General features: G+C 40.7%; 1 protein-coding gene across 7 annotated transcripts in view; it reads right to left on the reverse strand.

Annotated features, from left to right (window-relative positions):
* Positions 1-24,837, reverse strand: part of JAK1 (Janus kinase 1) — a 133,520-nt gene that overhangs the window by 51,599 nt on the left and 57,084 nt on the right. For 6 of the 7 annotated variants that reach the window (XM_033225157.1, XM_033225161.1, XM_033225162.1 and 3 more), the window contains one exon: positions 963-1,045. In XM_033225157.1, coding sequence (XP_033081048.1) covers positions 963-968 — 6 coding nt within the window. In that variant the 5' untranslated portion in view covers positions 969-1,045. Of the gene's footprint in view, positions 1-962; positions 1,046-1,259; positions 1,366-24,837 lie in introns of all 7 variants that reach the window. The other variant, XM_033225158.1, reaches the window with a different exon arrangement.

Below are 24,837 nucleotides of genomic sequence, written 5' to 3' on the forward strand. Positions count from 1 at the left end.
GCGGACAGCAGTCACAGTTCTCTTCACCAAATTCATTTGCTTGGTCTATTAGATCCCCTGGTGAGGAGAGATTCTGAAAAGAGGGACATTAACCAGATATGCCTCAACGCTACAAACTGAGAGGTTTTCAATTTTAACTGTTTAATTTCCAAATAAATCTGAAGACCAGAATCTTCTGGAAACCAGCCTGAAAGAGTAAGTTCATAATTTACCTTGAAATTCAGATCAACAAGCAAGACCACTTGAAAACCTGGCACTAAACCCCTAACCCCACCCCACATTGAAAAACTGTGATGGAAAACAGAGTAGCTAAAAGCCCGCTTCATAATGCAAGATAAATCTTTGTCCTTGAGATTCTTTATAGACGTGACAGGGGAAGAATCCAAAGACAGTGTTGAACCCTTTAACTCTAAGGAAATAAACAGGCAAATGCATGTAATTATATACTTACAAGATGTGACATTGTTTGAAATAGGAAAAAATCCAACTGACAATGTCCAGTAGGAGAGGACTCACTAAACAAAACAGGCAGGACTACTATGTGGCTGTCAAAAAGGATAACATAAAGCTGTATGTGAATCAACACAGAAAGATGCACAGGACATTCTGCATAGTGAAAAAAGCATAATACGGATAGTATGATCATGTATATTCACAACATGTATAATATGATTATGTACATGCATATAAAAATCTGGAAGAACATACAATAAATTGTTAACAGTGGTGAACATTTAGGAGAGATTATAAGGGAAGTTTAACTTTTACTCTGTACCTCCTATACTTTCGTAGTTCGGATTTTTTTTTAACCAGCATACTCAACATTGGGAATGAATAAATACATCAATTTTAAAAAATTAAAGGCAATAGCACCAATAGCCCTACAGCCTCAAGAACATGGTTTCATCAATGTTTTTAAAGCCAGATATTTTCCTTTTTTAAAAATATGCAAATCTACGTACCTGCATTTATTCAGCTGTCCAGTGTTCCCCAAGAAGCAGACTGGATTTTCTTCTCTACTTTCCAAAGCTTCTTCAGAGAAGAGCTAAAGACAAAAATTAATAAATCAGTGGCAGAGGTAATTGCATCTGAAAATAAGAGGGCATTTTCATTAAGGAAGCAGCCCAAACCATAAGCAGGCCAAGAAAAAGCATTTGGGAGGAAGAAGGAAAAAAACAAAACAAAAAAAATGACCTAGGACATGAAGAGGACAGAGAGACATCTTAGGGTGCAAACGCCAAAGAGGATAATAACTTCACCTCATCGAGAAAGGAAGCCAGGGATTTCTGGTTCCTGAGATGGAGTGTCCTGTCCAGTGTAAATGAAGATTTTGTGCTTTTTCCATCAACAACCCCTCTCTTGATTCTGTGAACAATAGTTTAGGGCATCCAAAAATGCACACTTTAATTTCTCATTCCTTCTAGAATTACCCTCCCCCAACCTTGTCTACACACACACAGAGCTTTGTATTATTTCAACAGCTTTCCTTGTTGCTTCTCACAAATTCTTTAACAGTAGAATCAAATTATTTTTGCAAATAATAAGCCACCAACCTTGGTGCTTCAAAATTTGTTCTCAAATTAACAGTGATTATCACCTCAGTTTTCTGCCGGGCCGCTCAACACATTTTATCGGAAACCAGTTTTAGGAAGAGCGCAGTCCCAGGCATTACAGGGCAGCAGCAAAGGGGGAGAGGGAGATAGGTTACCTCTGAGGCCACCAGGCCAGCATCCCCACACGGCCTTACAATAGAAGGTTGGAGACAGCACAAATGGAAACACAAAAGCAACCTAAAATCAATAGTGTGGGTGCGTCAGGATGCTGTTAGCTCTGCTCACTAACACTGGCAAGGGCTGGCTGGGGAAGGCTTTCTGCAGTGGGTAAGACTTAAGTAAAAGTAATGACGGAAAGCCTGGCAGGGGAGACAAGTATGAATTTGATTGTGATGACTTTGATTTGGCTATTTTGGTATGGCCAATTTTAACAAGATTAAAATCATTATACAAACGTTTTTTAAAAATTAACATCATCAATTGTTTTAATCACGTGAATAAACACCCTGCCCTGCCTCAAAACAGCAATTAGAAACTAGCTACATGCTAATGACTTGCTTCTGCTCAGAAGCAGGACTTCAGATGCTACACTTAAGAGATTTACTCTTTCAACAAGTATTTTCAAAGAGCTCTGCAGAAACTAAGCTAATTCAAAGGACAAGAGCAATAAGGTCCCTGCCGACGTGGAGCTTACAGTCAATAGGAAGAATGGAATCAAACTAAGATGTACAGAAAGAGGTCATTACAAAGAGCTAAAATGCTATGAAGGAAAAGTAGAGAACATAAAATAGAGGGAATGTCATCTGGTCTGGGGCTCAGGAGGGAAGGGACATTGAGCTAAGATGCAATGGATGTCCAGGGAGGTGGGGCATGAAGCCAACAGGGAGATAGCAGTCTCAGCAAAAGGATCAGCATGTGTAGGGGAAAGGTCCTGTAGCAGAAAGGAGCTACGCTGGTCTCTCCAGTTGCTCGAACAGGAAAACCTCACAATACTCCTTTTTACACTTGGGCACCCAACAGCACTAGCCAGTCCATAGGCAGTGTTTGCTAATTGCATGTCTGGAGCCTGTCTACCCCAGGTTTCCCCCACAGCACACCGTTACCAGCTGCTGAGGATCAGTGAAAACTGACCAGAGGGGGGTAATGAAAAGCATGCCTCAAACCAGGAAAGGGTCACAACTCAGAGCTTTTGAGGACAGGAAGAGACCTGTAAGTTCCACCAGGCCCAGGCTCCACTCAGAAGGGCTACCACATAAACCTTTTTAGAACTTACAAAGGTGTTTTGTTGTTGTTTGTTTGTGTGTGTGTGTGTGTGTGTGTGTTTTTTTTTTTTTTTGGAGACGGAGTCTCACTCTGTCACCAGGCTGGAGTGCAGTGGCATGATCTCGGCTCACTGCAACCTCTGCCTCCCAGGTTCGAGCAATTCTCATGCCTCAGACTCCCGACTAGCTGGGACTACAGGCATGCACCACCACGCCCAGCTAATTTGTGTATTTTTAGTAGAGATGGGGTTTCACCACATTGGCCAGGATGGTTTCGATCTCTTGACCTCGCGATCCGCCTGCCTCAGCCTCCCAAAGTGCTGGGATTGCAGGCGTGAGCCACTGCACCCGGCCAGAACTTACAAAGCTTTTTAATATGCACCATCAGACCATGTGTTACTTCAGCTTAGGAGTCATGAACTTCTCTTAGTCTCATGTAAGATTCAAGGATCCAACTAAAACCACTAAGATTGTTCTAGAACTAGAATTCTACAAAAACCAGTAATCAAGGAGAGTTTGGTTTTCCAATCATTCTGTCTCTTCTGTAAGTAATACTACATTGCAATCACACTATACCTAATCTTCAAACTGACCTCCAGTATTATTGAACAGGACAGTAAAATGGTATACATTTGTGCTGCTTAGCCTAGAGATTAAACTATTTGAGAAAACAAGAGTAGCAACAGAATTTCTAGACAATATGCATTAACTATGATGCTTTTGAATGTCGATTCAATAACGACAAAATCGCTACTCTCAGGAAACTGCCATTCTGGTGATAAAAATAGAAAACACCCACATAGCACTTAGAAGACATGGCAGGCACTGTTCTAAGCACTTTAAACCTAAGGCTGCTGATCCACTTTATATGAAATGACAACTGTCCTCATTCAGGATGACAAGTGGTTTTTTTTTTGTTTTTGTTTTTGTTTTTTGCGCTACAGCATTTGTGTAATGGCTTCATCCAAATAATATTTCTTCTAAAATAAACCAGACAACGTGATCTAGCTGATTACTTTTAGAGCAGGTAGAAAAGGAGCAAGATCAGTTTATATTAATAAACACTTTGGATAATTCCAAGAAATAAATTCAAGTTTCTTGCTGCAATATACCAAAGGAAAAATCATGAATGCTAGAAATATTCACCAGGAGCAATCACAAAATACCCTTTAAAAAGAACATGATTCACTGGGTTCAATTCCCAACTCAAATTATAAAGAAGCTTTAAGAACAGGAAGGACCAGGATGAGTAATCTGAAGGTTTTTGATGATAGCAGTGAATTCTTCCACCCTAATTTATTTATAAAATTGTCAAGGATTTGAAAGAAAATACCTTTCTTTTCATGACAAAGGATTACTTTTGTAGCTCAATTTTGTAGGTGCTGCTTTACATGAAAAAAAAAAAAATCAAGGAAATGTTGTGGGTTACTCAAATTGCTTTAGTTTACCACAGTCTTATGAAAAAGACAAGTATATCTGATACTTTCTCAACAAGGGAAAAAATAAAAGAAACAAAACACAATTCTGTGGGTTGGAACAAAGCCTCACTGCAATAGATAAAATGTCACAAGCTTTTCCAAGATGCAAAATTCCAAAAATCTGTCTAAAAACACTGGAACTCTTAAATTTTCAAGGGCATCTTTTTAAAGACTGGTATCTCTGCAAGGCAAGAACATACATTTTGGATAGTGGACAAAGAAAAACAGACTATTTTAATGTTCATAAGTATGATCATCAGAATGAGACCGCTTTGGCCAAGGGCCACTGCCAGATTTTTACAGTCAAAAACAGATTGGTTGACAGTGAAACTCAATGACAAGAATTAAAATACTATGGATATCTCATCATTTTCACTAAAGAAATCATCACACCTACAATGAATTACTTTGTGTTTGCCTTAAAGGAATCAAACCTTTTGATTTCTGAAGTAGAAAATGCAAATAAAATGTTGATGAATTAAGGTATGAACTCAGAAAAATTGAAAGAAAAATATGTAATTTAAAAATGCCCTGAAATCAGCTTCTTAATATCTTAGGAAATTTTAAGACTGAAAATGTTAAGTCTTAATAAACTATTACAGCAGGCATCAGTCAACTTTGGTGAGGAAACCTATGACAACAATGAAAACTATAGGAGGACCAGCATTTTTTTTTTTTTTTTTTTTGGTCTTTTGTTTAGTGCTTTATCCTCAGCACAAATTAGGTGATCAAGAAGTATGTTCAGCAACAGCTGTAAATGAAAGATGATATACAAAGTAAGCAACATTATGCAATGAAAAAAAGCACAGTAATCCAAGGTGTGTAGGTTCCCACTGACTCTATACTAGTAAGTGTGACCATGAGCAAGTCATTGTCATCTGAGCCAGTTTCCCTACCCATTAACCTAAGAGGAAAAATCCTGCCTAGAGGGTTGGTGCAAGGATTAAAAAGATCTTTTAAATGAGAAGTTGAGGCAGGAGGATTGCTTAAGCCCCAGGAGTTTGAGCCCAGCCTGGGCAATATGGCAAGATGCTGTCTCTTTTTAAAAACAAAGAAAACTTTCCAAAATTCCTCATCAAGTGCTTATAATGCCCTCTTTGCAAGAGGCTACAGATGTGTAAGTGTCCAAAAAGGTATTGATGCAATATAAAATCGTCTTTATGGCAGAGGACTAAAGCGGGCTATGAATCCGCTTCGAAGAGCAAAGTCTAAATAGGGATTCTGAGCAAAAGCCTAGTTACAAATCAAAGCCCCATTTCATAAAGCTCAGATGACACAGCAAAGCAGTAAAGAGCACGGGCTGGAGTCACTGCGAACTGGGTTTGAATTCTGGCATCTCCACGGACTAGCTGTTGTAATCTTAGGCAAGTTAGTTAATATTCCTAACCCTCAATGTTCTTGGTGTAAGTGGGGAGATAAAAATAGCATTTATCTCACTGGGCTATTAAGAGTTAAGTCAGTTAATGCATATAAAGTGCCTAACAAAGTTTAGTATGCAGTAAGCACTCATATTTTGACCATAATTTGTTAACTTGATTACAGCTTGATGAAATATACAGTTCCAGTCAAGGAGAAAAAAAAAAAAACAGTATCTACTAAGCATTTCAATATCTTGTGCCTGGAGTTAGGCACTTGCACTTAATTCTCATAAAAAGCATAAGAGGTTTTAGGCTAATCAGCGAGAGTGCCAGGAGTCAAACACGTGACTCCTGATTCCAAGGACCCTGCTCTTTCCACAGCGGGGAAAAACTGCTCTGAACTGTTCCTATCACCAACACCACTGTCTTCTCTGGTTTTTTAGTACTTTTCATAGTCTAACAACCACCCAGGAGACTGATCTTACTCCAACGCTCTTCCTTCTGTAGAGTGAAAGAACTGTCATTTAAAAAATCACTGCAGTGCCCCAGCCTTCCCTGTGTTCCTGCCCACTACTAATGCTCTGCCCTGGCACCACTGCCACAGTGTGAGAGGAAAGTCCTAGCAGCACGTAGACAGGGAGCCTTCTAACAGCCTAACCTACACAACAAGCCAGGGAAACTGCCAGTGGCTTCACACCCATAGAGCCATGGAAAATGACTTGTATCTATTGCTACTGGAACCCCACTGCCATGCTGAGATGTGGAATAACAGTTCTGATGAAAGCATCACAAGATACTGTAAAGCCGATGGATTCCAGCCAAAAGGACGACATCATATAAATACAAAATCTGCTATTTTTCCTGTCAGGAAGTCAGAATTATGGCTTTTCTATATGCCACTCCTGCCACGCAGAATAACTCACTTCTAACTATAGCAGCAATTCCAGGAATACCCCAGAACCGTAAGTGCTGCTTCATTTACAATAAACTAGGGATGATTAAATAATCAATGCCAGCTCAATGGTTTGGTGCTTCGCACTGCTCCCAACGAGCCTGCATTCAGTGAGAGACAGTTTCTGATAAAATGCAGTACTTTGCTTAAAGTCAGTAAGTGTCTTCCTAAAAGCCACATTGTACCAAGAGACTTTGTTACTTTTCCTTTTTAAAAAAAAACTTTTTCTTCTTTTAAACTAATTACCACTAATACATCCAAAATGTTATTAAAGAGCAATGAATATAAGATTTAGTGAAGCCATCTATATCCTTACCCCAGGGTCAAAGGTTTGGTGGCACAAATGGACACTCAAAACATGGGGTGGCGGGGAGAATGGCTTGTCTTCATAGTATGTGCTTTTTTGGGGAGGGCTGGGAGGACCGAGTCTCGCTCTGTCACCCAGGCTGGAATATAGTGGCACAATCATGGTTCACTGAAGCCTTGACCTCATGGGTTCAAGTGAACCTCCTGCCTCAGCCTTCCAAGAAGCTGGGATAACAGGCGCACACCACCACATCCAGCAATTTTTGTTGTTGTTGTTTTTGGAAAAGAGTTCCCACTATGGTGCCCAAGGTGGTCTCACACTCCTGGACTCAAGCAATCCTCCCATCTCAGCCTTCCAAATTGTTAAGATTACAGGCATGAGCCACCTCGCCCAGCCACAGTATGTGCTTTTTAATCATTTATCCCAAAAATACTTCTGAAGCACTTGTGCCATCGCAATAAAACCTTGCATTTATATAGCGCTTTATGGCTTAAAAAGGGCTTTCACATCTATAACCACATTCGAGTTTCACAGCCCCTTCAGATGAGAAGACTTGGCTAAGGCGTTCCCACGGTCAACTGGCCAGTGAGAGGTGAGATAGGTCTCAAACACATTTCTCAGCTCTAGCCTCACTCCCCTTTCCGTTTACCACTCTGCCCTGGGCAAGGTGTGGGACTTAGGGGAATCCAAAGAAGTAACACATATGTATCTGAGCATGCCAAAAGTCTTACAATCTACTGACAGCTGGGAAGACTAACATATACACAGGAACCCCAGGGAAGAGGCTGTGAGGACATTAAGAACCATGGGAGTCAAAAAGAGAGGGCACAAGGGCCATGCTTTGGGCTGAGAGGGGATCAAGGAGAGAGGAATCTGCTCTCAGTTTTCAGAAATGGAGAAGACTGAAAAAGAGAGAGGAAAGGTACAGCTATTCTTAAAAAAAAAAAAAAAAAAAAAAACAGGCCAGGAAGAAGGAAAATCACAAGGACAATTGCACAGGAAAGAGTATGCAGACCAGGAAGAATCATGCAGGCAAAAGGCAGACAGCAAGGAAAGGAGGGGAGGCTGCAATAGGGACAGAGCTTGTGTGCAAGCTTCTTCCTACCAATTAGAAAGAGGCCCATGTTCCAGCCCAGATCCACTAGGACCTGCCTGGTCTTGAGCAAGTCTCCTAACCTCTCTGAGCTCAAATCCTGCATAATGAAAAAGTATTAGATGCCCTCCAAAGTTCCTTATAGAAGCAGTGAAAATCCTGCTCTTGGAGTCACCCTAACCTGGGTCCAGAGCCCAGCTCCAACACCCACGGTCTGAGACCTCAGGCCAGTTTCTTAACCTCTGTTGAGTTTGTTTCCTCGGAATAACAGAGGTATCTACTTTACAGGGTTGTTGTGATGATTCAAGATTTCCCTAAATCTCTTAATGCTAAAATAAAATGCTCACACCCACTAGGAAATCAGTTTTCTGTGAGTATACACAGGGCTTTTAAAACACTTAAAACTGAAAAAAGAAACAGAAATAAAAGAAACCCTAACTTATAAAGGTTTGAAACCATTTTGTGCTGCACCTAACACAGCTCATTTTTTATTAACATGTATTTCCAAAATGTCACAATGTAAAGACATAGAATCTCTTGCTGATAAGCCATCTGACAAAGCTTGAAGGTACCCATAATTAAAAGAACACACAGGAAACAACCCTGAATCCTTCCACCCCTTGCTAAATCTTACTATTTGTGTCTACCAAGCATTCACCTACTTCCTCTCACCTGTCACATACTAAGTTCACTTAGGGTAGACAGCAATCTAACATGGTTCCTGTATCCCCTCAGTGTTCTTGGGTATAATCAACAGAAACCAGCTCTGCTTACCTAAGGGTAAAGTGAGTTTAAGGGAAAGACAGAAGGACAGAGGAACAGCCTGATAAGGACACCACTGCTTGCACAGCCTCCACCAGGACTGAACTCCCAACTCTGCCGCTTCCAGGAATGATCTCAAGCCACCTCTATGTTTGCACCACTCCCTCCCGATTCAAAGTCCTGAGAAAGAGGAATCGAAGAGGTTGAACCTAGTTTGCCCTCAGTTATGTGTACGCACCTCCTTCAGCTTCCATAGCAACAATGGGAGACCACTCTAGAAACAAAGAGTGAAGGTTCAGATGCTAGACAACCCCCCAGATGGCAAATGTCCATTCCAGTCTATGCACCAAAGGTACTCAGCTATTGCCTCAAAATATGAGTTAGGAGAGAAAACAAAATGAGGCCGGGCACAGTGGCTCACGCCTGTAATCCCAGCACTTTGGGACACCAAGGCGGGCAGATCACTTGAGGTCAGGAGTTTGAAACCAGCTTGGCCAATATGGTGAAACCCGGTCTCTACTAAAAAATAAAAATAAAAAAGTTAGCCAGGCGTGGTGGTGGGTGCCTGTAATCCCAGCTACTCAGGAGGCTGAGGCAGGCGAATCGCTTGAACCCAGGAGGTGGAGGTTGCAGAGAGCGGAGATCATGCCACTGCACTCCAACCTAGGCGTCAGAGCAAGACTACGTATCAAAAAAAAAAAAAAAAGAGAGGAGATCTCAAGAAAAATCCTTCTCTACATGGCCCCCCTACACTTGGCCCCCTCAACCAAAAAACTGTAACTACTTTTTATGTTCAGCTTTGAAACTGCCCTGCCAACAAAGACTCCAATCTTAAACTGCTGGCAGAGCTCTCAGCGAACCCTATACATATAATGAGTAATGCACTTAGTCTTCACCAAGGTGGCAGCAGCATCAGGGCAGAGCAGGATTGGCAGGTCACCACGGCGCCTCCAGAGCCACTGTGCCACCTCTCACTCCTCCTCAGTCTGCCCCAGTTTCCCCTAGCATTCAGCCAAGAATCCAGTTAGGGTTACACATCACTGTCTGATATCCTAGGAACCTATGCTGACAGCCATGCTTAAAATAGCTTTCAGTCTTTTTTGACCATGATCCACGGTAAAAAAATATATTTTATAGTATATATGTGTATATATGACATATAAGTTTCACAAAAACATATTGACCCTTACTATGTGCCATTCCCTCTACCTTCTATTCTATATTTTCTTACATTTAATATATTTTTAAATGCTAAACAAGACCCACAAAACAGATTTCACAGCCCAGTAAAGATTAACAGACTACAGTTTGAAAAACACTGTTTTAAAGGACCCAACAAGGTTACTGCTAATCAAATTTACCTTATATTTGTTTTTATTTCAGCAAATATAAGAAAGTGAATATAAAACAGTGAGACATTCCCCAGCTGAATATGAAACAGTGAGACATATTTCACCTCAAACTTCTTTGGTTACCAGAAGATTCCTTCTCTTTTCCCACAATGTGTAGCTTCTGATGTTTCAATACAAACAGCCGGACTGAGACCCGCACAATGCATATTCACAGTCTTCACTCCACAGTAAGCTTCTCCTCCCAGAAAGCTCTTCAGCTGATTACCTCCCACAGCCATATAATGGTACCACAAAGATCAAGAATATGCAGAAACTATACCCACAAAGCATGGAAGGTCTATTTTTAAAATTCTGCCAAACCATTCTTCTTATGCATGACTTATTCCCACAGTCCCAGGTGTCTAACTTCATGATCACATCTAGGGATGCTTCGTACAACCTACAGAATTCAAAATCCATTCTGTGTACCTTGCAACTGTGCAAAATTTTCAATGTATTTCATGGAAACAATGGTTATCATGAATGAAGAGTTCAGTGTATGCCTATCAATGGGAACTACTCGGCAATGGGGAAGCTATCTAAGTCCTGGAGATATAGACGGTAGATGGGTATCCTGAAATAGGTTAGGAATCTTTAATTATATTTCTCTATCAATGAATTGAAAAGGGTGATCAGATGCAGTTATTCTTTCTCAAGATAAATGCTCCTTTTTCCACTCTGCACATAGGAAGGCAGTCTCAACGACATTTTTTTGCATCCTTGAAGCACAGTTCAGAGCATGTCTACATTCACAATTCTCTTACAAACAGCCCTTGTCTAACAGACAACACGTGAATTTAGCCAAACTGGCATCCATTTCAAAGTACCAAACTATTTAGTGGCAATGCCTGGTCTTTCATTCCACTTAATTTTTCTGTTGGTTTCTTTGCAGGGGATGGGATACACTACAGACTCCACCCATGGAGCTTCTTTTGTCTTTCCTTCCCGGGAATAAAAGTGTAGAAAAAGAAGACTGGAGGACTGCAAGACTACTTAGCAATTAGTGGAGGCAAATATTATGGTAGGATGTAAATGACTAATTGGGCTAAATATAACTAGGAGAAATAACTCACTTGTTCCAGGACATCATTAATTAAGTAAAATCAACAAAAACGCATTGTGTAAAGCCTGTGAAGCACAGCTCAGTGAGAAGAAAAGATATATCACCAAAGAAGAATTAGCAACCCAAGCACGTAGCAAGGTAATAATACCTGACTGATTGCCAAACACAGGACACACCCGATCAAGGGAAAAGAGCACTTCTGGAGAAGGTGTGAGAGTGGGGCTGGTGCAGTGAGTTTGATCGGATCCAGAGGACAGCAGGGAAAACCAACATGCTAGGGTTGACTGTTCAGGCTCAGGAAAACCTCAGCCCTGCCACTTAGTAGCTGGCTTTGAATAATTTTTAACTTTCTTGACTGTTTTCTCATTTGCAAATAAGGAGAACCATAATTATTTTACAGGCTTATTTTAAACTCTTGGAAAAATATACACATAAACACAGTAGGAAAACTGGCTCACAGCAGGCATGCAATACTACTACTATCACTACGAAGAAGGTGGGATACAAACAGGATGAAAACAGGAGCTGAGTGAGGGGAACATCCCAAATAAGGGAAAGTTGAAGAACTAGCAAAAGAAGGAAAGTGGGGTTGGGCACGATGGCTCACGCAAGCAATCTCAGCACTTTGGGAGGCCGAGGTGGGTGGATCACTTGAGGTCAGGACTTTTGAGAACAGCCTGGCCAACATGGTGAAATCCTGTCCCTACTAAAAATACAAAAATTAGCCAGGTGTGGTGGTGCGCACCTGTAGTCCCAGCTACTTGGGAGTCTGAGGCAGGAGAATCGCTTGAACCGGGAGGTGGAGGTTGCAGTGAGCTGTGCCACTGCACTCCAGCCTGGGCAACAGAGCAAGACTCCACCTCAAAAAAAAAAAAAAAAAAAAAATGAAGGAGGAGGAGGAAAGCCGGAGGGTAAGGCACTTGACTGAAAACTAAACAGGTTTGTGCAGAACCGAAAAAGATGAGGTAAGGAGGAAAACTGGGCCCAGGTTACAAATGCCCCAAGGAGTCTGGATTTTCCTCCGAGGGGACACTACCTAAGGAGAACCCAAATCCCCAGATTCATGTGAATTCCTCAGAAAGAGGAAAGTCCCCAGTATGTGAAGGTGTGTTACGTGGGGTGGGGCCTCTCACACATAGGAGATGATAGGAAAGGCATGGGCACAGGACACCTGAAATTCAACTGTGTAAAAATAATATCCTTTTTAAAGATTCTTAATGAATCAGCTACTTTTTGATGGATATATAGGCACTATACATTAGGAAAGGACAATAAAATTTAACTGAGCAAACAGTTCAAATACTGCTACTGGTAAGAGCTAATTTGAATATTCATTTGAGGGATCCATAGCTTCGCCCCACCTTGCTATACACACAACAAAAAGGAAACTTCTTTAAAAAATAAAATAAAATGAGAAGCTAGAGGTTTTCTTGTGTAAATCATGATGTTAATGAGTCAGAAAAAACTTTCCCAAAGCTTGTCTTCCTGGTTGTCGCGTCTGGCTGGGACACCCACTAATAGCACTGGGGGAGTCAACATTCTGCTGCTGGTGATTCATCCTCCTCTGCTAGCACAGTCGGAGGGACCAGCGAGTTCATGGGGCTGCCCTTGGGAGTCACTCTGGATTATTTTTGTAACATCTTGTCCTTGGATAAAAGGGAATACAGAGTCAGAAACTGGAGGCCAGGCAGCCATCTATTACTCAGTAGAGTTGTTTACACAGCCCTGTTCCTCTATTATCCAGAATTCAGTGTTCTGGATAACTGATAAACTTAAGGCACCTATGTTTTCAGGGAGCTAAATACAGCAATTGCACCAAAGTCATGTTGGATGAAATTCTACCTTCCCTTGACTGATTCAGAAGACTGTATCAGACCTTCTCAGGCATGACTGCAGATGACAAAGAGATTATTAGAACCTGATTTCGACCAATTTTCATCTCACAAGCCTGTGAAATGTGGTCTCAAGGGTGTGGGAGAACTTCAGTTAGTAAAATTTGCATAAATAGTTTCCTTCTACTGCCATCCAATTAAACAGTCTCCAGGAGCTTGCATGAATGCTTTATCAGCTTACCAAGCTCTCTGATGTATGTCCAGCCAGGTGTTTCCCGAACATTTACGGGCCTGGCCAAAACTGTGCTTGTTCAGTGCATTTCAGCTGTATATATAGCTAATAATTAGCAGCAGAAATGTGGCACAAACCCAAATCTCATGGATCCCACATTGCACCAAAATAAATATTAATGAAGGCACCTCTGCCTTTTTAGTCTTTCTCCAATGAATTTTTAAAAAAGCAAAGTTGGCTTAACTGCTCATGACCATTGACTAATATAAAAATCAATAAAAAATCAATAAACATAATCATATACTTTTTACAATTTACAAAGCACTTTCAATACTTGATCTCAATCCTCACAATAATTTGAAGTATCATTCCTCTTATTTTACTCATAAGCAAACTAAAGCTTAGAAACACTACGTGACTTGTGAAAGATCACATGTATTTATTACCTAGGACTCAAATCCAAGTCATTAGACAGCAAAGGAAATGGAAACAACTAAAGGGAAAAGGACCTACAATCATGCTGAAAAGGTGAAATTTCAGTAAAGTAAAATTGTTTCTCTAGTCAGTAAAGCTGATGTTATACTACTTTTTTTTTTTTTTTTTGAGACGGAGTCTCGCTCTGTCACCCAGGCTGGAGTGCTGTGGCCGGATCTCAGCTCACTGCAAGCTCCGCCTCCCGGGTTCACGCCATTCTCCTGTCTCAGCCTCCCAGGTAGCTGGGACTACAGGCGCCACCACGTCGCCCGGCTAGTTTTTTGTAGTTTTTAGTAGAGACGGGGTTTCACCGTGTTAGCCAGGATGGTCTCGATCTTCTGACCTCGTGATCCGCCCGTCTCGGCCTCCCAAAGTGCTGGGATTACAGGCTTGAGCCACCGCGCCCGGCCTATACTACTTTTTAAATGTAAATATAGGCCAGGCGCGGTGGCTCAAGCCTGTAATCCCAGCACTTTAGGAGGCCGAGGCGGGCGGATCACAAGGTCAGGAGATCAAGACCATCCTGGCAAACACGGTGAAACCCCGTCTCTACTAAAGAATACAAAAAACTAGCCGGGCGAGGTGGCGGGCGCCTGTAGTCCCAGCTACTCGGGAGGCTGAGGCAGGAGAATGGCGTAAACCCGGGAGGCGGAGCTTGCAGTGAGCTGAGATCCGGGCCATTGCACTCCAGCCCGGGCGACAGAGCGAGACTCCGTCTCAAAAAAAAAAAAAAAAGTAAATATAAGCCTGGATTAGGTAGAAGCATAAATTACTGTCACCTATAAACTATAGGTGACAACTATAAAAATCATTTAGGTTCATCATAAATGTGTACATTCAACATTACAGAAAGATATCACTGAAAAGTCAAAGTTCCCCTCCTCCCAGAGACAGTCACTCTTCAGTTTTTGGTAAGGCTGAGCAACCCAAATAAAAATATCTGAAGTCTGAAATGCTCCAAAATATGACTTTTTGACCACCAACATTTACTGAAGGAAATGCTCATTGGAGGATTTTGAATTTTCATATTTGGGATGCTCAATAGGTAAGCATAATGCTAATACTATAAAATCCAAAAAATCTGAAATCTGAAAAATGTCTGGTCTCAAGCATTTCAGATATGGGATACTCATCTGTACAACTTTCCCTGAGGACAATTTAGCTCCACGTTCAATTTGGACTTGAAGATTCTCCTACGTTTTGACACAAGAACCTTACAATATGGTAATGAAAAAATCAAATTGAAAAACAGCGTGTATAGGATGATCCTAGCTATGATGCATAGACACACACATGTAATCCTAAAGAAACGGTGATAAAATGGATGGGGAGGACATTACAAGAATAATTACCTGTGAGTATTCCAAGGTGCTTGTGATATTAGGGGTTACTTCATTTTGCACATTTTTAAAGATTTTCTAAGTGTTCTGCAACAAATATGTGTTACTACACTAACGAGGGGAAAAAAGTCATTCCCCCGGGTTATATAGGAAATTAGGGCTGGGAGTAGGAATTCAGGAGAGCCAATTCACCTCTCTACCTGCTGCAGTGGCTCAAGATTGACTAGCAATTCAAAGCAATGAAGAGATGTGACAAGGCAAAATGTAGTCATTTGTCAATGACTGAGAGATATTACATGCTATGACTTCAGAGGACAAAGAGATCATTGTATCATGGAATTATTCCATAGGATTCGTAAGTCAGAGATCTAAGAAGGTAAAGGGAACAGATGAGCTCCATTCTAGGAGAAGAGAAAGCTGTAATTAAAGGTAACAGACATCAAATCACCAAGCCAGTTCTGGGGACAGTAAGCACAAGACTTAAGACAAGCATTTCATGAAGAGAAGAAGACAAGACTTAGAAGGCAGGCTGGGGTCAGACTGAGATGAAGTGAGACAGTGAAGTGGACAGATATCTTGGAGTCCTAGGAACTGCTACCATATCCACTTGGGGAGCAAGCCCTAATCGTTCTAACTCTGTTGTCTCTATCCACTTATCTCCCAAATTATCGTTACAATCTCCTGAAAGTTTCTGCCTTCATTCTCATCCGCTTCTATTCCCAGTCTCTACAATGCAGCCAGTCTTATTTCTAGACTGCAAATCTGAAAATCTCATGCTCTAAAACTCTTTTATTTCTTACATGGCTTACAAGGCTACTTGTAATCAACCTCTCATGGCTCATCCCCATTTGCACCCTGAACTCCAAACGTACTGAGTTACCTGCAGTTCCTGTAATCTAGCACGACTTTGTTCTTTCAAGCCTTTGCTGTCCCCACTCATCCTTCAGTTCCTAGCTCAAGAACCATCTCCTCCACCATGGTTTCCCTGACTTCTCCCATTTCCCAAGTGAGGCATTCAGAGAATCCTGTGCTCACCTTTGGAGTAGCACTTACATCCTGCTCCCTAACTGTCTGTAGAATCATCTGTCTTTGTTGTCTTTGAGCTCCCTGAGGGCAGGGACTGCAGCTGTTATCTGGGTACATACAGCACCAAATAACAATGCCTACGGCATGACAGATATTCAATAAATGCCTGTGTAAGGAGCAAATGCTTAAACATTTCTTTTTTCAGCATGCCTTCTCTGACTATCCCCACCTCCTTCCAGAAGTACTCACTTAATTCATGCAGACACCATAGACCAGGTGCATTTATAAAACTGTTTTATAATATTAAATGTGTAGTTTATATGCCAAACTGAATTGCGAGGAATTATTTAACTTCTTACTTTGTATTCCCTTCCACCGTGGTACCCACAAAGGAGCCCACATGCTTACTCTTCGTCCTAATGGAACACCATGCCCTGAGATTTCCCAGTGTGCTGAGAGGTGCGTAGGCCTGGAATGATAAATAAATTCTAATACGGTATGTCAAGTCAGGTCAGCCAGCAGATGAAAAAACTTAAAAAACCAACCAGATGTTGGTTTCTGTTACAGAAGAATCACTGACAAATTCTGAACCAAAACTTAGACACAGTTTTAAAAGAATTCTCTTATAATTATATTGCCCTATAATGGCATTTAAATTTTTTAACTTATTTTTTAAGTGCATAATTCAGTGGGTTTTAGTGTAATCATAGAAGTGTGCAATCATCATCACTATCTACTTCCAGAACATTTCGTCACCCCAAAAAGAAACCCCACGTCACTCTCCATTCTCCCCTATCACATCCCCTAGCAACCACTGGTCTAATAGCCTAGTCTAGACATTTCATAGAAATTGAATCATATAATGAGTGTGTCTGGCTTCTTTCACCTACAGAATGTCCTCAGGGGATCCATGCTGTAGCATGCACCAATGCTTCGTTCCTTTTTGTGACCAAATAATACTCTATTGTATAGTGCATTTACATTTTTTAAAATATCATTTTAGAGAAATAAAATAGGGATGATAATACTCCTTAATCTTAAAAATCACCATAGGAAGCCAAAATAATATTATCGGGGTATATTTTTTACCACAGTTTTCTAATTTAATCATTGTGAGTTCAATGGAGACTTCACTTCCTTAAATGAGGAAATTGAGGCTCATAGAGATTACTTAATCTCCCAAATGTCATTGTAGCTAGTAAGCAACAACACCAGAAACAATGTGTATTTTACTCCCTTTAGTGCTCTTCTCAGCACGAACCATTTCTAGAACTACTTCATGGTTCCAAACAGCCTCCTCAGCACTAAAGGGAGTAAAATCATCAGTCCTGTCATTTTTGCCATAGTTGTAAGACAGACAGCAGCAGTACCTCTCTGTCAACCCAAGGATAAAAGCTAGAGGGAAATGTTTCAACCCCTCACTCATCCACTTGCTCTCTCAACAACGAGTTGTTGAAAAACTCCTAGGTAGTATGCCCTGCACAAGGATCTGAGGATATAACATGAGCACTGGGCATGCGGTGCCTTTACTCATGGATTTGTGAGAGAGAGAGAGAGAGAGAGAGAGAGAGAGAGAGAGAGAGACAGAGAGAGAGGGGGAGAGAGAGAGAGAGAGAGAGTGTGTGTGTGTGTGTGTGTGTGTGTGTGTGTGTGTGATGGCATGTTAAGATGGAAGAGACCTGAGAACAATTAAATAATGGGAAGAAGGGATTTAAAGGATGAAGGTAAGGCCAGGGAAAAGGATAAGCTACTAACCAAAAGTCAGAAGAGGGGAGTGAATGGGCATCAGACCCCAATACGCAGGGGTGGCAGAGACAGCTGATTGCATGCCATTGTCCTTCCCCTCCTTCAACAGTAATTTTTAGCTGTGCACAAGAATGCTCACGATAGTGACTACAATTGCCAGCTTCCTTTGCAGCAAGATACGACCACATGAGTAAGTTTGGCCAACAAGATATAAGCAAAAGTATTGTGTAGCAGCTTCTGTCCTGGAGGCTACTGTAAGGCCTTCACCCCATTTTCTTAATTCCTTCTCCTGTCTGCAGCCTGGAATACGGATGCTGCCAACATGGCTGGTGAGGACAAAGAACATACCCAAAAGATGGCAACATGTGAGCTGAAAGAGCTGAATTCTGTGAACAGTCACCACATCAGCGTGCGCCACATTCCTCCAATGTTTTGTGCATGTGCCCAAAAATACATCACATGAAATTTACTATTTTAACTATTTTTAAGTGTACCATTTAGTGGCATTAAATACATTCACAATGTTATTATTCATTATTCATTCATATAACCAGTGTCAATCCACTTCTAGAACTACTTCATCATCCCAAACAGGAAGTTGGTATCATTAAATAATAACTCTTCATTCCTCCCTCCCCTAGAGCCCATGGTTACCCATACCGTACTTTCTGTTCCTATAAATTTGACTACCCTAGACACCTTATCTAAATGGAATCATACAATATTTCCTTTAGTGTTTGACTTACTTCACTTAGCATAGTGTCTTCAAGGTTCATTTGTGTTGCAGCATATGGCAGAACTTCATTCCTTTTTATAGATGAATATACCATTGTATGTATACATCACACTTTGTTTATTCATTGGTTGGTACACACTCAGATTATTTCCACCTTTTGGCTATTGTGAATGGAACAACAGTTCCTAATGACTATTGCTGTTAGGAACGAGTGATGTACAAGTATCTGCTGAGTTCCTGTGTTCCAATCTTTTGGGTGTACAACTATGAGTGTAATTGGGGACCATATGTTAATTCTATGTTTGATTTTGGGGGAACTGTCAGACTGTTCTCCACAGCAATTACACCATTTTACATTCCCACCAGCAATGCATAATGGTTCCAATTTCTCCACATCTTCATCACTTATTTTCCAGGTTTGCTGTTGTTTATTTTTTAAATAATACCATCCTAATGAGTATTCCTCTAACTTTTATATAATAGCAAGATAAAGAACTTTTGTTCGTAAGTCACTATCACTGTGGATTTTCAATCACATCCAGCCGAGTTGGTCCTGACAAAAACAGAGGGACTTGCCCCCCGACTGGTAATGTAAGAATGGACATGAATATATCCAACTTTGCAGAAAATCTATAAACTTTTTTTTTTTTTTTTTTGAGACGAAGTCTCACTCTTGTCACCCAGGCTGGAGTGCAATGGTGCGATCTCAGCTCACTGCAACCTCCGTCTCCCAGGTTCGACTGACTCTCCTGCCACCACGCCCAGTTAATTTTTGTATTTTTAGTAGAGACGGGGTTTCACCATGTTGGCCATGCTGGTCTCGAACTCCTGACCTCAGGTGATCCGCCCGCCTCAGTCTCCCAAAGTGCTGGGATTACAGGCGTGAGCCACTGCACCTGGCCCAAAATCTGTAAACTTTTTATTACCTGGTCCAAAACTCACCCTAGCTAGCACATCAGCTGTAAAGAAAGCAGCCCTCGTGGCATGGGGACAGAGGGAACAGAGCAGGGACACAATGAAGCCTGGATATGTGTAATTCTCTGAGCCTGTTCAAGGTGAGCTTCTAATACAAATGAGATAATGAAAGATACTAGGATTGGTGAGAGGACAGGAAGCCTAGTGGATAAGTGCACAAGGTTTAGAATCACACACCCGGGTCCTAATTCTGGCTTTTCAGTCAGGAGGTATGTCAATTTAGACATGTCCCTAAATCTCTGAGCCTTAGCTCTTGTATCTGTAAAAATGGGAATAATACTAGCTCTTATCTCTTAGTGCTGATAGCATCATAAAGTCTTTGCCAGGGATAAAACGACTATGTGGCTGCTGCAGTGACTATTACTGAAAGACACTTCTTGTCATGAAAGTTACGTTAACATAGCCCAGCTGTGCTATAATTCACACATCTGATGCAGGGTCAGAAATAATGTCCAATATATCTCCGTCCTATAGATTATCACAATCAAGCTCTAATTTGGGACCTCTCCAGGGCACATTCCATGCTCTTAGGAAAGTTAATGACTTGACTACAAGTTCCTTGAGAGCAAAAACAAGATCATTCTTCTCTGCAGCCTCAAGACATAGCTAGTTCAGTGCTCTGAATCTAACAGGTATATATTTGTTCAGTAACATTTCCTGAGACGCTACTATGTGGCAGGCACTGTATTAGGCACTATGGTTCTAGTACAAACAAAAAAGACAAGATTCGTTAATATAGAAACATATAATTTTTAAATATTGATTTAACAAGTCAGAACCAGAAAATGTCACAGTCAGGAGTGACATTAGTAATTGATTAATTCATTCAACCTGCTCATACTACATATGGGAACACAAACCAACAGAAATAAGTATCAAGCTCAATTTAAAGGTAAGAATTAAATTAGCATTCCCAAATTATGTTTTCTGGAACCTTGTACTTCCGTGCAATGATAGTAACTGTTCTATGTACATATCCTTCTAAAAAGAGAGACAAGGAAAATGAGGGTCCACAGTGAAAAAATTGGAGAAACACTGGTTAAACAGAGTTAAATATTTTTAACAGCAGGAGCTCTTAATCCTTTCATATGTTAATAAACGTAGTGAGTCTCCAACTCTTAAAAAATCATTAGACCAAGGCACTTCTTTTTTAAAGGAATATACATTTGGAAAAGTCTGCATCCGATGTTCCCTATGCTCTCTTTCATGTCTTAAATTCTATAGATTTGTCTGAGAGCATCAATCTCAGAAGACCTTTCTTACTGGGTAGATGACTTAATATACCGGATTCTCTAGAAAAAGGCATTCATTCACATGTATCCACATTACACACACACGCGCGCACGCACACACATACACACACACAACCGTAAAAGTGGATAAACACAAGCATGAGATAAAATCTAAGATTTCAATATAATAAGATCAGACCAAAACAGTGTTCATGAAAGTAGGGGAGAAAGAGTCATTTTTGCAATTTTACCTTCAAGCAGGTATTCTAGAAGGTAATGCCCAGAAAAAGTTATATTTACCTATTACTCAACAACCCAAACACCTGGGAAAAATCCTTGCAATTCTGATAAAACAGGTAGGCACAAAGAAAATAGTCCAAAGAGGGGGAGAAAATATGGTCACCTAGGAAACAGGGGAGGCTCCTTTCCTCAGCTCCCTCCCAAATGATCCTCTGCCTTTATTTGACTTGGTCTTCTTGGTTTTTTCCCCTTCATCCCACTTGATCTTTCTGTTCTCATCTCACATCTTTCTGCAAGTCTTCTCTGGGAGCTGGCCACAGGGTCTTCCCAGAACAGAGCCCACGGTTCAGGAAACCCTGCCTCATCTCCAGTGGGAAGATGGTGACAGAGAAGGGGCAGAGCAGAGTGAGATGAGACAAGTTCAAACAGCTTACTAAAACCTGGGAACCCAAGCAGATATCTGTTCACAAAAACAGACAATGTCAACTGTATCCAATTCACATTTAGTATGTATACATGTTTTTATAAATGTACATAGTTCTACAAATGTCAAATATCAGTGTTAAATTTTTTTAGTATGAGAATCCTGTTAAAGGTAATAGCTCATGGATCCCACTGCTATATATATTTTTGGACTAATAAAGACAGAAATAATAGTATTGAAAACAGACATTGTATGGTAGGCCCCCTGTAAAATTTCCCAAATACCTTCCCTGTCTTCACTCCCTTGAATCCCAGACTTACACACCTACACACTGGGAACATCTGCCATATAACAAATTTGCACACACCTCATCCAATCCCACAAAACAGACCTTCAGAAGAAAAATCAAGTGAAAAAGTGATTTCTCCATGTAACCTCCCTTACTCCTATATTTAGTCATGTAATTAAGCACTAACTCGTTTTTGATGTGTGTTTATGTGTACATATCTCACATGATCCCTACAAACAACCTAAATGAGGAAAAGAGGTCAGGTTCTAGCATTCTCATTCTCAGAGGCCAGAGGGAGCTCCCCTACTTCTCAGTCTCCAAAGGTCGGTGGCCCAAGCACTCAGGCTTCAATAGTCACTTTTTCTCTATCTACTGAAGTGATCTCACTCTGTTGCATGATTCAAATGTCACATATATGCTAACAATGTCCAAATTTCTATCTCAGAACTCCGATCTCAAATATCCAACTATCTTGGGAGGCCAAAGTGAGTGGATCACTTGAGGTCAGGAGTTCAAGACCAGCCTGACCAACATGATGAAACCCCACCTGTACTAAAAATACAAAATTAGCCAGGCGTGGTGATACACGCCTGTAATTCCAGCTACTTGGGAGGCTGAGGCAGGAGAATCATTTGAACCTGGGAGGCGGGGACTGCAGTGAGCCAAGACTGCACTACTGCTCTCCAGCCTGGGCAACAAAAGCAAAACTCTATCTCAAATAAATAAATAAATTCCAACTACTTCTTCAGCATCTCTACCTAGAAGTTAACAGGCATCATCTATATAAAAAGCAACCTGGAATTCCCACACCATCAACACACACCTTCGCCCTCCTCTCCAGCATTCACTCTCTCAGTAAATGCCAGTATTCACCATGTTGCAGGCGCAAAACCCCACAGCAATCAGTCTTGACACGTCTTTCTCTCACATTCCACATCTAAACCATCGCCAATTCTATCAGCTTTAGCGTCAAAATATGTACCATATCCCACGATTTCTCGCCGCCTCCACTGCTACTACCTCATTCTCAGTCACTATCATTGTCTTAACATAAGCACCAAGAAAGCAGGGCTGTGACAGTTTTATTCTCTGTTGTATCTGCAGTGTATGATAGACAAAGCTCAGTAAGTGGTGAGTGAATACATAAATATTGACATAGGGAGGTGACCTGACTCACTGAGTAAGTAAATGGCAAAAGCCATGTCCTGAACCCAGATCTCCAGAAATCTAGGAAAGGACTGTTTCTGCTATTCCACGCTACCTCTTAAAGCTTTAAAGGAAAAACAGAATGGGGTATACTACTGCATTTCATGCCTGTGCTTGTTTCTCTTTTTCCTTTTATCACTGTCTACCCACTAAATGCACATACTCAAAACTCCTTGTCCAGCAGACTTCTCCTTTAAACAGTGAGGAGAAGCACAAAAAAAAAAAAAAAAAAGGAATATTTATGGATCCAAAGTACAGTAAACTTTCCAGTAACACCTATATAATTGGGTTTGTTTTGGTAAAATTGTATTTTGTAAAAAGAGAAAAGATGATATGGAGGGAAATAGTTCAGATGCTTCCACAGCCTAATTCTAGTTCTGAAATGAAAATAACAGTACATGGGGTTGGGAGTGGGGGTGTTTCTAAGATGTGGAGATGTATGCATACACTCTATCTAAATATACTTACATATTCCTCCTGGCATCCTTAAAGGAGGAAATGGCTATTAGAAAATGAAAAGGCTGGGTTCGAGAAGGTTATGATTCTGCAAGAAAGAGTAGCATTGTTCTAGCACAATAAACTTCTGGACTTTTCTCAGACCTACAGCAAAGTAGAATTTAGAAAAAGTGCTGGACCCATTAAAGGCTCTGCTATAATAAATCCCTTCACCTCCCTGAGCCCCAGGTTCAATAAGAGCATACAAATAAGATGTGTTTGGACACACAGCGGGGAACATCACACACTGGGGCCTAGTGGAGGGTGAAGGGTGAGAGAAGGATCAGGAAAAATAACTAATGGGTGCTAGGCTTAATACCTGGGTGATGAAATAATTTGTACAACAAACATGCATGACACAAGTTTACCTATATAACAAACCTGCACATGTTCCCCTGAACTTAAAAAAAACAAGATGTGTTATGAATGCACCTTCAGCCCTGACATGCCAGGATCTCCCTAATTTTATAGGTGGAGCCCCCCGAAAGGCACAGAAGTTATAAAACACACATACTGCTGAAACGCACATGTCCCCTTACTACGAAGTAATAAGGACTACTAAAAAGCAAAGTAGACTCAGCTCACACCAAAACTGTATTCATTGATTGAAATACAATTATGACTCTTACTCTGTTATTCTCACTAGCCTAAATCCTTTTAAATTATGTTTTTCCAATATGGAACTTGAGACATGCTCAAAAGTGTATATAGCATTGTACCATCTGTGCAAAAATGAAACTGGTAAAGAAAAAAAAGTGACAAAGTAGACTACTGACCTCCTTAACAGACAGAACATTTCAGACACTTTAGGAATACCCATTTATCTCTGAGTAGTATTGGTAACACAAAGAGAAGTCAAGTCAGTACTGCTCAGGTTAAAACTTTAATGCACTAATCACAAGTAATTCTTATCAAATTCTTAAACATTAAACCTCTATTAAGCCATACATAAGGCTAGTTTTTCCAGTCCTTACTCTCAGGGCGGTGACCCTCTCAAAATGATGCATCTATTCAGCTCTGTCCTTATTCATCTCAACATGATATGGGGTTCTCTACTGAGCTACCATTTCCAAGTGTGCCATTCCTTTTTACATATTCTACTGTGCAGCTTTCAACATGTTCAGGCAAGTCGTCCTTCTCATTTGTTCCAATTAGCAGAAGTTTTACTACGCAGATTGATGAAAATATACATTAATTATGTTTTACTTAAATTAGTGCTTCTGGGAGAAGGTCCCAAAAACCCCAGAGCAGAAGCAAGTGGTTAAGGCTCCTATCTTGCCTAGTCTTCAGGTTTTTATTCCTTTTACTAGTAAAATAGTATTTGAATAATTTTAATCAATGTTCAAATTGCTGTATTTCAAGCTTGCTAAA

Source organism: Trachypithecus francoisi, unplaced genomic scaffold, assembly GCF_009764315.1.
Source record: "Trachypithecus francoisi isolate TF-2019V2 unplaced genomic scaffold, Tfra_2.0 Lachesis_group12, whole genome shotgun sequence".
NCBI classification, from domain to species: domain Eukaryota; kingdom Metazoa; phylum Chordata; class Mammalia; order Primates; family Cercopithecidae; genus Trachypithecus; species Trachypithecus francoisi.